This window comes from Nicotiana tabacum, chromosome 22 (assembly GCF_000715075.1).
Source record: "Nicotiana tabacum cultivar K326 chromosome 22, ASM71507v2, whole genome shotgun sequence".
In the NCBI taxonomy this organism is placed as follows: Eukaryota; Viridiplantae; Streptophyta; class Magnoliopsida; order Solanales; family Solanaceae; genus Nicotiana; species Nicotiana tabacum.
The window spans coordinates 102,316,922-102,330,344 of NC_134101.1; the positions used below are offsets into that span (position 1 = coordinate 102,316,922).

General features: G+C 37.0%; 1 protein-coding gene across 1 annotated transcript; it reads right to left on the reverse strand.

The window, feature by feature from the left end:
• Nucleotides 1-2,012: 2,012 nt before the first annotated feature.
• Nucleotides 2,013-7,227, reverse strand: LOC107800017 (small ribosomal subunit protein bS1c). Its single transcript, XM_016623159.2, has 7 exons — nt 6,773-7,227; nt 5,972-6,247; nt 5,802-5,882; nt 4,149-4,430; nt 3,958-4,068; nt 3,276-3,362; nt 2,013-2,345 (listed from the first exon to the last, which is right to left on the reverse strand). Exons 1-7 carry the CDS (start codon nt 7,082-7,084, stop codon nt 2,241-2,243), a joined length of 1,254 nt encoding a protein of 417 aa, XP_016478645.1. The 5' UTR covers nt 7,085-7,227; the 3' UTR covers nt 2,013-2,240.
• Nucleotides 7,228-13,423: the final 6,196 nt, after the last annotated feature.

The window sequence follows — 13,423 nt, forward strand, 5'->3', positions numbered from 1 at the left end:
GCATTATTTGAGTCGTGACACTAACAAAGCTTAAACATGCACAGTATTAAGTTGAGATGGAGTACTAGGGATCTCTCTACACCATAGGAATAAGAGTGTCATATTCATAAATCAAACGTGACACCGAAATTGAGTTGCCAAGGTTCCTGCCTACATTAAAGCCTTCCATTCGTTGCAGTTGCTTGGCTTTTCTGGCGTTTTGCTAAGAGGAAAAGTGAAAGATGGTCTCTTTGCCTGAAATGAATCCTACATGCCTTCCATTAACTAAATTGAGTATTTCACAATGGATGTGCAGCATCACACATCCACCTGATTCATACTTCGCCAAGCCCATTTTTCTTAATATTATGAAGAGGTAAGAGAAATTAAGTGGGTTAAAAGCCTTTTCTATATCTAGCGTGAAAATAATAGCCGATCGATCCCCCACTCTTTTACTTTCAAACCCAGCACTTCATTAGCTAATTGGGCAGCATCAGCGATCTGCATGTTCTTTATAAAGGCATTTTGATGACCGGAAACCACCTCTCCCACCACTCTTTTGAGTCTATTACTAGTAGTTTTGTTGCAATTCTAATATCGCTTTACCGTCAATGATTTCACTGTCCATTTCATAGTCAATCAATACAGTTGACCCTTTTGTATGAACTGGCATTCTTTTGAAAGTATTTAGTATTTTACCCGCTTTGAGCCATAGACACCTCAATTTTTGCCTTCATAACACTTCTTCTGCCTTTGCTAGTTGTCGATTTCTACATGTTTAGTGATCTGGGTTGTTGCTCTTATGATTGAGGCTTCCACTTTTATGCTTGTTGCGATGCAATTCTACCAAAAACAAGCCCGTCAAAAGCAACCTCAGTAGAAAGCCACTCTTCCAGAGTCTCGTCCATCATCTGCTTAGGTCTTCTTTATTTCAGGTTATGATATCCTTACTTAAAAACTTTAGTTTCTGCTTAAGATATAATCAGGAATGCCTTCTTACCATGTAACTATGTCATCATTATTTTACCTTGTCCATGAAACCCTTAGCTTGAAATCACATATTTTCAAATTTAAAATATGAAGAGTTTCTTTCCCAATCTCCACTTTCCTGCATGATAGGACAGTAATCTGAGATAACCTTAGGAAGAAGAAGCTGGTTCACAACCATGAAACTGTCGTTCCATTTAAGCCCTATAAAGGAAGATCAACTCAGTTCATGTTTTGTCTGAGAAGCTTTTCATTGCTTTAGACCTCCTCACACAGTTAAGCGCTCACTCTCATACCTGCAAATATTCAAGTCTCTCCCAATGTATTAATGATCATTCCATTGCTGCTAGCTCATGCCAACGCTCTTCCCTTTTCTGATTAGTGTGTGGGGCATAGTCTTGTAAATCTCCATTGAAATTTCTCATGTACTCCTTCCAGCAAGCTAAGATATTAAGTAAGATCATTACTGAATGTCTATGCAATTTCACCGACAATTATCCCATAATATGATGATTTCCCCTCTTGTACCGCTGACCTTTAATTCTGCCCAGTCAGCCCATCTTGTCCCCCAAACTTGTCAAGCCAAAGTCGTTGACCGATCTTCAAATTTTGTTTCCCGTGAGCAGTATCTTGGTCCAGTTTAATGTCTCAACAATTATAAGATTCTAAACCAACTCTTGACATTGGGACTTCTCTACATACCATGACATAAGAAGACAATCATTGTGTATTGAGATGAGAATTCAGTATGTAAAATCAAACTACTTAATTTCCGTTATGAAGGCGGATATAATCCTGTAAGTTTTTTGAAAGAAAGTTTACATGCTTATAAGCTACATGAAAATGTCCTTCAAGTCATAATAGTTAATTCAAAATATTTATTAAAATTTTGAAAAAATTGCAGTCACAATATTCTATTTAGTGACACATAAAGTAGGTATCAATTGTAATAAATCTCAGATCACGTGAAGTCTATTCCTCGGCATACATTTCACTCTATTTAGGTTTACAGTATTAAGACGATTCATCATATCGGGACATCATTCTTACAACAGTAACAAAAGTTCATGTACTTTAACAGTTACTGCTATTTAACAATGCTTCATTCTTAGCAAGAAGTGCAAGCCAAATTGTTTAGAATCTCATGGTATTAATACAGTAGAATGATTGCGGGAGGAATACGTTTATCGTGAATGGTTCCTAAACCTACAAACAGCATTTATACAATTTCTGCAACAAAAAGGTCAAAAAGAAGCGGGTTCTCCATTTAGAATTCATAAATCTTCAGCTGGCGGAATCTCACTCAAATCCAGTCCATCTTCAGGTAGTTCAGAGGTCAGCGGGCCTAAAATCCCGTCAGAGTTCAGGGTCAATCCACTCTGAGAAGTTACCAAAAAAGAAAAGGAGACTTACACAAGTCAATACTCTCAGTCACATGTAATTATTTCAAGGTAAAGAATATGACGATAAGTTCAGCTTTCAATTGAAGCAACAGAAGACCAATTAATTTATATGACACTTTGTGTTTCTAGACGTTCTATAGCATTTGACATCATTATTATTTTATACAAATTTCATAAGTTTCAAGAATTCAAATTCACTTCAAATTTAGAACTTTGATTTGATATGTTGACTATTAAACAGATTTTCCAACGATGTATTACTTTAATATTTTGAAGTTTGTGCCCGATCAGATGGTATCAAATAAGATAGGATAGATGTGATAGTACTGAAATTCATAAGAAAGTTGAGCAATTTGTATATTAAACCATAATACTTGGTTAGCTGAGCAAAGAAGATTGGCGGGCATGAGCATACTGTATACCAAGATATTAAAGGGAGACGATTAAGCAAGAACCGGACTTGAGTATCCTCATAACCAACAGCTTAAATTTTTTCCTATATCCTTTGTTATTCAAGGCTCCTCCCACCTGGATCCATTTTTCCTTCTTTTCTTTGTTCTATTATCCCCATTTCCTTCTCTCTTGTTACTCTACACCTCTCATCCAAATTCTAATCCCATCTCCTCTCTCTTCTATCCTCTAGCAAAAATGTCACCCCTTTTATTCCACCCGACGAGTACAACACACCCAAAAAAGCACTTTTTTCCCTGTTTCCTATTCTTTCTACTTCCTCAGCGAGAATTTAATTGGCAGAGTTCTATTTCCACATAACTCAATAAGTTTATGTAAATAATGTTGGCATGCTTCATATAAGATCAATTGGAGAAAAAGCTTTTCAAATAATAATATTTTACAATGCCTGTAAAATGAAACAATTGTCATATTAGTAAGACATAATAAAAATACCTCAGGCTGGAATCTCAGCATATCTGCACGGGCCATGGCTTCAGCTTGGGCAATTCTCTGCCTGAATGTTTGGGCCATCTCCTCAGCCTGTGAAAACAAAACTCCAAGCTTTAATTCACAGCTTAAAGATTGATCGTTATATGTTCTCCAGGAGTATATCATAATTTCCAACTCTCATGCTTTACTTTTTGGAATATTGGAGCAAATTTCTTTTTGGAAAGACCATGCCATTTATTAAGGTTAAGCTCAGCAAATTTGGAGTAATAAAAAAAAGAAGAAGCTAAAACAAGCTTTTAACAAGAACGAATATTATCCAAGTGGAGCAAGAAGCCACACTAAGAGATTATTAACCCTGCATTTCTAAAGCATTTTCAGAACCAGAATATGGAATTTTGACAAAAATGTAACTTAATCATATGGATCAAGTGGAAAGATACAGATTTAAGTATTGGCACTTTCAAAGAATTAATTAATTCCATTCAGAATGATTAATGGAAACAGAAAAGGAGACGAGAGACACAGAAATGATGAACTATATCCAGTTGCATAACCATAGTAGAAAAAAGAAACTATTTCAACATCATGAAAGCTAAGCCCAAGCCAAATGTAGGAGAAATGCACAAACATGAAATGATGATTCACTAGAAGTGCAGACAAATAAATAACATTTGGAAATACTTACTTTCTCAAAGACAAGCTTTGGATTGCGAATCATGTCACCAGGTGTAGGCTCTAGCTTCTTTGTTGAAAGGCTCACTCGACCTCTCTCACGATCATGGCTCAATATCATGACCTACAACAACATTGAGCAGATGATTAGAGATTTCTCCAGTCATAGAAAAACTTTTCCGAGCTTGAGATTTCTACACACACCTTGAGAGTGTCACCAGGCTGGAGGACTGTTGCAATATCAGAGACACGATCATGACTGATCTGACTCACATGAAGAAGGCCATTGATCCCACCAATGTCAATGAAAGCACCATATGGTTTCAAGCTCTGAACTGTTCCAAGAACGACTGAGCCTATTCCCAATTGTGCCTGACTATCAGCCATGGCCTTACGATTGCTGAGCACAAGTCTGGATTGCTCTTCATCAACCTCAACAAACTTCAGAGGAAGCTCCTTTTCCAAAAGTTCCTCTGCAGTTGATTTCTGAAATATTGAAAGAGAATTATTTATTTAATTTGATAAGGCGAGTTTCAAGTAATCATAGCAGATTTATTTTTTGGAAACGCACCTAAGGGTGTGGCCTAGTGGTCAATGAAGTGGGTAAAAACCATTGGAGAACAAGGTTCAAATCCCAGCAAAGACTAAAAATACAAGGTGATTTTTTCATATATGCCTAAGGCTTGGTTGGTAGAGTACCCTTTATCTGTTCCCGTGGAAGTTAGCATGTAACTCTGTGGAATAATTGAGGCACGTACAAGCAGGCCAAGACACTACTGTTACCAAAAAATTATTTTTGTAACAAGGAAAGACAAAGCTCCTAATCACCAAATTGTACCCCATGGTTTGATTTCGAATTAATAAGATAATTTCATAGGTGAAAAACACTGAGGCAATAATGGATGCAAAACTAGACTTATAGCTATTCAGTTATATTCTATCGTCTTTTAACTAACAAATCGCAAAATTGTCCCCCATATAGTAAAATCACCGGCCATTTGGAAATTTTCTTGGTTCTCTTTGTAGGAGAAATTGAATATCGGCATAGATACTAATCTGGTACAATTAACTAAATAAGTTTTCTAGTCGAGTATCAAATCTTACATGCAACTTTAGAATATCTGTAAAATTATGATAAAAATTGCAAAAGTAGGCCTTGCAAGAAGTAAATTGCGCTAATGATTGTTTAAACAAACAGATAGTAGACACAATATCCCATAATTGCAACCTTTCTTTTTATTCTCAACATGTGGATGTGGGTACCCCTAGGCCTCATAATACCGCTTTTTTCAGCCAGCTCAAACAACTTAATGGTGGGTAAATCCCACTTTACATTTCTTTAGCTTGCCATTTAATAGCAGAAAAGAAGTATCAATCTATCTGCCAAATAAAAGCTGGTCTCACTTTTGGGCTGATAAATGTGCTCTTTGTGAGAAGTTGGATCTTTGCGGCACAATAGAGTGAATCAGGCTATCACCACATGCAAATCTTAAATAAAGGACAGAAACTGCAACAGACTATTAAAAGAGGCATCAGTCAGTAAAAATAAACAAAAAATGGCTGGATAGGTCAATCTGAAATATCTGTCAAGTCCAGATTCACTGTAAGAATCGTAGAATATTGCAGTTTTGGACATTTAGTTAGGAGATTAATTCGTTTTAATAAGATCCTTGTAAATTAGGTGACTTATCCTATTAGAATAGGGTAACAAGTCCTGTATAAGGAGCCACTTTTTATTGAGTTTCAATAAAATGACCAAGTAGTTCTCTCTCTCTCTCTCTCTCCCTCCCCCCCCCCCTCTCACAGTCACAGCTTCACAAAATAGGTTATAATTCATGTGGTGAATAGTCAACTAACCGTTGATATCTGCGAGAACGGAACAAAACCACGAAGCCCCTCCACCAGAGCCACCACTCCACCTTTATTTGCACCAACGACCTGCAAAATCATCCAAAGAACTAAACTTGACCATTGCTACAGGATTGAATGTGCTACTAAAGCATTGATGATTCAGGACAAATGCATACCTTGCCTTTGACAACAACATCTTCAGCTTGTAGCTGCCTACATCGTTCCCATGCAAGGTCATATTGAATCGAACGCAAGCTCAAAACCAAACTATCATCAGCTTCATTTTCGCCAACCACCACAAACTCCTCACGCAAACCAGGAAATATTCCGGCTTCCTCTACGTGCTTGATGGTGTGAAGTGAAGCCTCTCGTAAAGGCAAGTATGCAGATGATTTAGCAGTGATGTCAACTAGAGCTCCATTTGCATCCACAGAGAAAACTGTTCCTTTGACCTGGAAAGAAGATGTGCAAAAAATGAAATCCATTTGCTGCTTCATTTGGTGAACTCCAGCTATAAGCTTTTCTTTGACTAAATCAAGCTAGGCTCAAAGGTCGAGTCATAAATAATAACAGATTAATATGAAAGTTTCATGAAATTGTATACTAACATCAATTAATCCCAAACCATCCATTTCAAGCTATTATGAAATCATATACTTATCAGGTTAAAATAATTCCCCTGTTAACCCAAATTAGCATTTCAAAATGTAACCCATTTTACAATTAAAAAATAAACAGCACTCAACTATTTCATTGCTTTCCCAATTAGTCCAAGACTCCATTTTTCATCCAAAAAACAGAATCAAGAATTTGATATGACTACAGATATAGCGTGCAATGAACCAACCTTGGTACCAATTTAATTACATTGAAATGTTGTCAAAATGTGACCCAATTTACTATCATAAACTAATATTTATCCTAATTAGTCCAAGAATCCATTTTTAAACACAAAAATGAAGAAGTTGGGAGCTAACCTTGGTACCAACTTCAGAGTCAAAATCATATTTTTCAAGGGCAGAGTGAAAATCTTCAACAGTAAAGGCAACACCTTCCAGAGGTGCAGTACGGCATCGCTCATAGGCATCCTCGAACATCTCCTTAAGCTTTTGTCTTTCTCTTGTTTGTGCATTTGTGACCACTGCTGCAGCTTGTGCTACTATTCTTGCTTTGTTAGCCTTCTTATTCTGATGATTAATGGGATTCACCTTAAGCTTCTTGGATTCAACCCTTGCTGTTGAAATTGGTGGGCATTTCAACCCTCCGAATTGTTGTGTCAAAGAAGCCATTTTGGCTACTGTAGAGGAAGTGAGGAAATGGATGAATAGTTAGTTACACACCATGGATTCTTTGGGCAGATAAGATAAAGGGAAAGGAATTGAGGAACAGAGGGTCCCACTTTTAGCTGGGCCTCTTATGACTTGGGCTGCTTAATGAATTATTTGGCAGATATCCAGTTTTATTAGTAAAAATAGCACGATATAGCCAGTTTTGGGACTGATCATTCAAAAATAGTCAGCGTTTACCAAGTCAATAAAAAATGTTATTTTTACCTATCTATACCATATATCAAACCTTATTACCCTCAATGTTTAAGGTTTGTGTTTATTACATTTAAGCATACCAAATTACCATTTCTATACCATAATTCAAATTAGGGATATAATTAAGGGTTCATTTATATTAGACATAATTATAGGACTGTATCTTCCCATTTTCTCTTTCCTTTCATCTCAACTGTTCACAACACACACAAAACTCACGATGCTCCTATGCTTAGGGATCTCAAATGCATATTCTTAGTAATGAATTAATATCCAGAGTTATCTTTAGGATCCTATGCTTAAATTATATATAACTGTGACTTACAGAGATCAATTTTGCATATCGCGTCCAAAAATAGTTAAAACGGATGTCCTTTTCAAGCCTGAAGGAAAGCAAAACTGGCTTTATGTGAGAATATGGTTCAGTATGCAAGCATTAGAATTTGGTGCAATATGCAAGCATTAAGTATATTTAAGAATAAATTAAGTATATTAAGCATTAAGATTTTGTAGAAGCTTTAGTCGTTTTGGATTTGTGAAAACAGAAAATAATGCATCTACAATCAGAATACAAATAATCTACAATTTATCTACAAGATATCTACAAAATAGATACATTGAATTTTAATATCCAAATTCTCATTTCAATTGTAGTATAATTGGCATTTTCGACATAATTGTAGAAGATTTGTAGAAGTTTTAGTCTTCCCAATCTACAATTCATCTACAATTTATCTACAATTCTACAATTTAACTACAATTTATCTACAATTTCTGGAAATACGTCTTCTTCTTCTTCTTCTTCGAGTTTCAATCTAAAATTCAGTCAAAACCAAGTCTAATCTTCACCAAAACCCCTCAAAATTGAGATATAAACTCCTAAACATATTCCGAATTATTTACAACAACACCCAATCCAAACAAATAATGATTTTTGAAAACCCAAATTTGAATTCAAAGCTTTCAAGCTTTTTAATGGCTATCAATGGTGGAAAATATATGGAAGAACAGATGAAGATGAAGAACAGAAATCTCCTTTCCGTTTGATTACTGGAGCTTCAGTAGCTTGCGTTTTTTGAGAATTGTAGTTGAGTGAGAGAAGAGAGATCTCTTTCCGTTGAGGAAGGAGAGAATTACGCAGCAATTCGAATTTAATGTTGACAGAATCACACGCAGATCTGGTGCCTTCATTTTAGCGCGGTTTTTATGGCAAAATCTATCTATTTTTGGATTGGTATATAATTTGTAGTAAAAGTGTGGACTACACGGGTAAATAACAAATTATGAACATTTTTGGTAATAAGGTTTGATATATGGTATAGATAGGTAAAAATCCCATAAAAAATAGCCACTATTTTGCTTTAACAGAGACCGGTCCAGCATAATATACTGGATTTCGGTGCACCTGTGTATGAACTTCAGCATATTATGCTGGACCGATATACTTTGCTGGCTCCAGTATAATATACTGGAGACTGGAGCACCGGTGCTCCAAACTCCAGTATATTATGCTGGACTGGAACTCCAATATATTACGTTGGAATTCTAGTGTACTTATGCTGGAACTCCATTATGTACTACTATCTATCATGGTTAAAAGATGATATTTCTGGGGACGTCAAACTAGGAATCAGTCTGAAAGATAGGACCATAGACGAAGTAGATGAGGCGCATGTGAAGTACAAGAGGCTACGCAAAAGGGTTTTTGAATCCGAAGCAACATAAAGTAAACATGGAAGTGATAAGGGAATGGAAAGAGATTTCCACTAAGTCGACAGAGAGTTTAGAATGCTTGGATCAAGGACTAATGGAGATAGAAGGGAAGATGAGAAATAGATATGGGTGTACATAATATCATCCAGCCACTAAGGGCATCCCATCATATTGTCTCGGTCAGTGTGGGCAACATCATCAACATATACCAGCTGATCAGATAGTGGTGCGTATATAACGCCATAACCTCTTCCAATATCCCATATACATATACATACATATATACGCGTATATAATGCCGTTTGAATCATATTTCAGCCACTGTGACAACATCATCATCATATACCAGTTGATCAGGTGGTGGTGCGTATATAACGCCGTTACCTTTTCCCATATCCCATATCCCATATACATATATTTACATATATACGCGTATATAATGTCATCTGGTCATGAGTTAATGCACATGTATAAATGAGTGAAATGCACAAAAAATACATAATAATCTCGATATTTATTCCGGATAAACTTTTCCGACTGCATACTATTCTGAGACTCATGAATAGAAGATAATAATAATTCTCATGGGGAATCAAGAATATAGACACCCCTACAATTTCTATGAATAGAGTAATTTATAGAAACTGTGTATTTGCTCGTTCCTTCAGTATAATTTGGACCATGCCAAAAGAAAGAAGGGAGAGACTTAACATACCCGTTCCTAGAATTATTCGAACGAATCTGCTTCTGCGAAATATGGATGAAATTCAGCTAAAGAAGCCAAATCGATGTTCAGGGAATTTCAAAATTTTGGCTAAGGATTTTTTTTTGGACGAAATGAAATAAATTTTGTTCTTGCGTTCTTGGCTTCAACGGCAGAATGCAAAATGTTTGTTTTGCTGATTTGAAAATGCCTAACGTTTACTACTCCTTTCAAAATGAATTAAGATAACCATTCAATTAGTAAGACTTACGTTACTTTATGTCTTGGTGGCTTTGGCCACATGGCATTATAAGCCCTTACATTGCCACATGGCATGATGACTAATGAGTCATTTTTGTCATGGTGGCTTTTTGCCACATTTTAGATGGTTATATTTTATAAATATTTATCCATTTATTGGTTAACTGGGTAATGTTTCGTTACCCGATAATTAATCTATTACCCGCATAATTTAAAAATTACCACAAATTACTTAAAATTCTATTTATTTTTAAAATACTTCATATATACTTTATATATTATACTACTGTGATCGTATGGTACCTTGCATGGTACTAGTTCATAATTATCGGGTATTATCGCTCGACCCGTATTTTATTCCAAATTGACCACTTTCAACGAAACTCATTATCTTTAATCCTTGTACCCATTTTATCCTTCATAACACTTATTTATCGCTTATTATAAATAGCGTAAGTATGTTAACGTCAATATGATCTCATCACCGAGTCTACGTCAGTTAAATTGAAGACGAAATTTTCCGTACAAAAACGTGATATGCAACATCCTACCCCCCTTAGAAACATTCGTCCTCGAATGTTCAACTCCCCGTAATCTATATAACTTTGGCAGGGTCGCCTTTGTAACAACACTACTACCAACTCTCCTTGTAGAAGCTTAATAATACAATGCTACACCGGATAACAATTATTAATAACGACAATGTCCTCACATAACTAATGACAATAATCAACACAAGAATTTAAACACGTACCTTATAATTATGATGTCTCAGTCGGACCCTTCTCTGGAGGAGGAAATAATTAGGGATATCTAGACTTCATGTTTTCCTCGGCCTCCGAAGTCATCTCTTCCACATTGTTGTTTCTCCAAAGCACTTTCACAGAGGCTTCCTCCTAATTCCGCAGCTTGTGGATTTGTCGGTCTAGGATATCAATCGGAATTTCCTCGTATGATAAGTTCTCTGTAATCTGTACATCATTCGTGGACACCACTCGGGTAGGATCGCCAATGCACGTTCAAGACATAGATACGTGAAAAACTAGATGGTCAGACTCCAATTCCGAGGGCAATTCTAATTCATAAGCTACTCAGCCCACTATCTGAATGATCCTCTAAGGCCCAATATACCGTGGGCTAAGTTTGCCTTTCTTGCCAAACCTCATCACACCCTTCATAGGAGACACCTTTAAGAATACCCAGTCATCAACCCTGAACTCTAAATCTCGTCGTTGCACGTCAGAATATGATTTTTGATGACTCTGAGCTGTCAATAGTCGATCCCAAATCAACTTTACTTTTTCTATGGCTTGCTGAACCAGGTATGGCCCGTGTAATCCAGATTCTCCAACGTCGAACTACCCTATAGGCGACCTATACTTTTGTCCGTAAAGAGCTTCGTATGGAGCCATCTCAATGCTGGAATGATAGCTATTATTATAAGCGAACTCAATAAGCGGCAGATGATCATCCCAGCTACCTTTGAAGTCTATAACACAAGCTCGCAACATATCCTCCAATGTTTGAATAGTATGCTTAGCCTGTCCGTCTGTTTGGGGATAAAATGTTGTACTAAGACTTACTTGAGTCCCCAATCCCTTTTGGAAGGACCTCCAGAAGTTAGCTGTAAATTGAGATCCTCTATCCGAGATAATAGATACAGGGACACCATGCATTTGTACTATCTCCTTGATATAAAGCCTCGCATAATCTTCTGAGGAATATGTATTTCTAATGGGCAGAAAATGGGCTGACTTTGTGAGCCTATCAACAATCAACCATATCGAATCAAACTTATGCTGGGTACGAGGTAAGCCTACAATAAAGTCCATATTAATTATTTCCCATTTCCAAGTCGGAATCTCCATAGCCTGCAATAATCCACCGGGTTTTTGATGCTCAATCTTAACCTGCTGACAGTTAGGACACTGAGCAATAAATTCTGCTATATCCTTTTTCATTACGTCCCACCAATATGCTTCCTTGATGTCATGATACATCTTTGTTGCTCCTGGATGGATAGAATAACGAGAATAGTGAGTTTCTCCCATAACCTGCCGACACAACCCTACAACATTAGTTACACATAATTGTCCTCGATATCTGAGGACCCTATCTTCTGTAATTTCAAACGGCATCTTCTCCTTCTGAAAGGTTGTATCCCTATAATGAACTAACATGAGATCCTTGTACTAGCGTTCCTTTACTTCAGTTACTAAAGAGGATGTTTCCGTATCCTGAAGAGTAATTCCATTGTCACATGAGTCCAGTAACCGAACTCCAAGACTTGCTAGCTGATGAACCTCATGGGCTATTCCCCTCTTTTCTGGCTGCAAATACGACAGGATACCCATAGATCTACGGCTGAGAGCATCGGCAACTATGTTCGCCTTCTTCGTATGGTATAAAATATCAACGTCATAGTCTTTAAGTAGCTCCAACCATCTCCTTTGACGAAGATTCAATTCCTTTTGCTTGAAGAGGTACTGAAGGCTCTTATGATCCGTATAGATATCAACATGAATGCCATACAAGTAGTTCCTCCACATCTTTAGTGCATGAATCACCGCAGCTAACTTTAAATTGTGGGTCGAGTAGTTCTTCTCGTTCTTTCTTAGTTGTCTAGAAGCATAAGCCACAACCTTACCGTTTTGCATTAGCACATAACCCAATACAATTCCTGAAGCGTCGCAATAGATAACACAGCCATCGGTCCCTTCTAGGAGCATTAGAACCGGTGCTGAAGTTAACCTGTCCTTTAATGCCTGGAAACTCCATTCACAAGCATCAGTCCATTGAAACTTTGCTCCCTTCTGAGTCAACTTTGTTAAAGGTGCTGAAAGGGAAGAAAATCCTTCCACAAATTTCCTGTAATAACCTACCAACCCAATAAAGCTACGAACCTCCGTTGGTGTTGTGGGCCTAGGACAAGTCTTTACTGCCTCAATCTTTTGTGTATCAACCCGGATGCCTTCACCCGAAATGATATGCCCAAGGAAAGTTATAGAGTTCAACCAGAATTCACACTTAGAAAATTTTGCATACAACTTCCTTTTTTGTAGAACTCTGGGAACAATACATAGATGAACAACATGCTCATCCTCTGAACGAGAATATACCAATATATCGTCAATAAATACAATTAAAACAGATCTAAGAAAGGCCTGAACACACGGTTCATCAAATCCATGAATACTGCTAGGGCATTGGTCAGACTGAACGACATAATCCGAAACTCAAAGTGCCCATATCTAGTCCTGAATGTTGTCTTCGGAATATCTTCATCCTTGACCCTTACCTGATGGTAGCTAGACCTCAAGTCTATCTTTGAAAAGCACTTGGCACCTTGCAACTGATCAAATAAACGTCAATCCTCAGGAGAGGGTACTTATTCTTGATCGTCACCT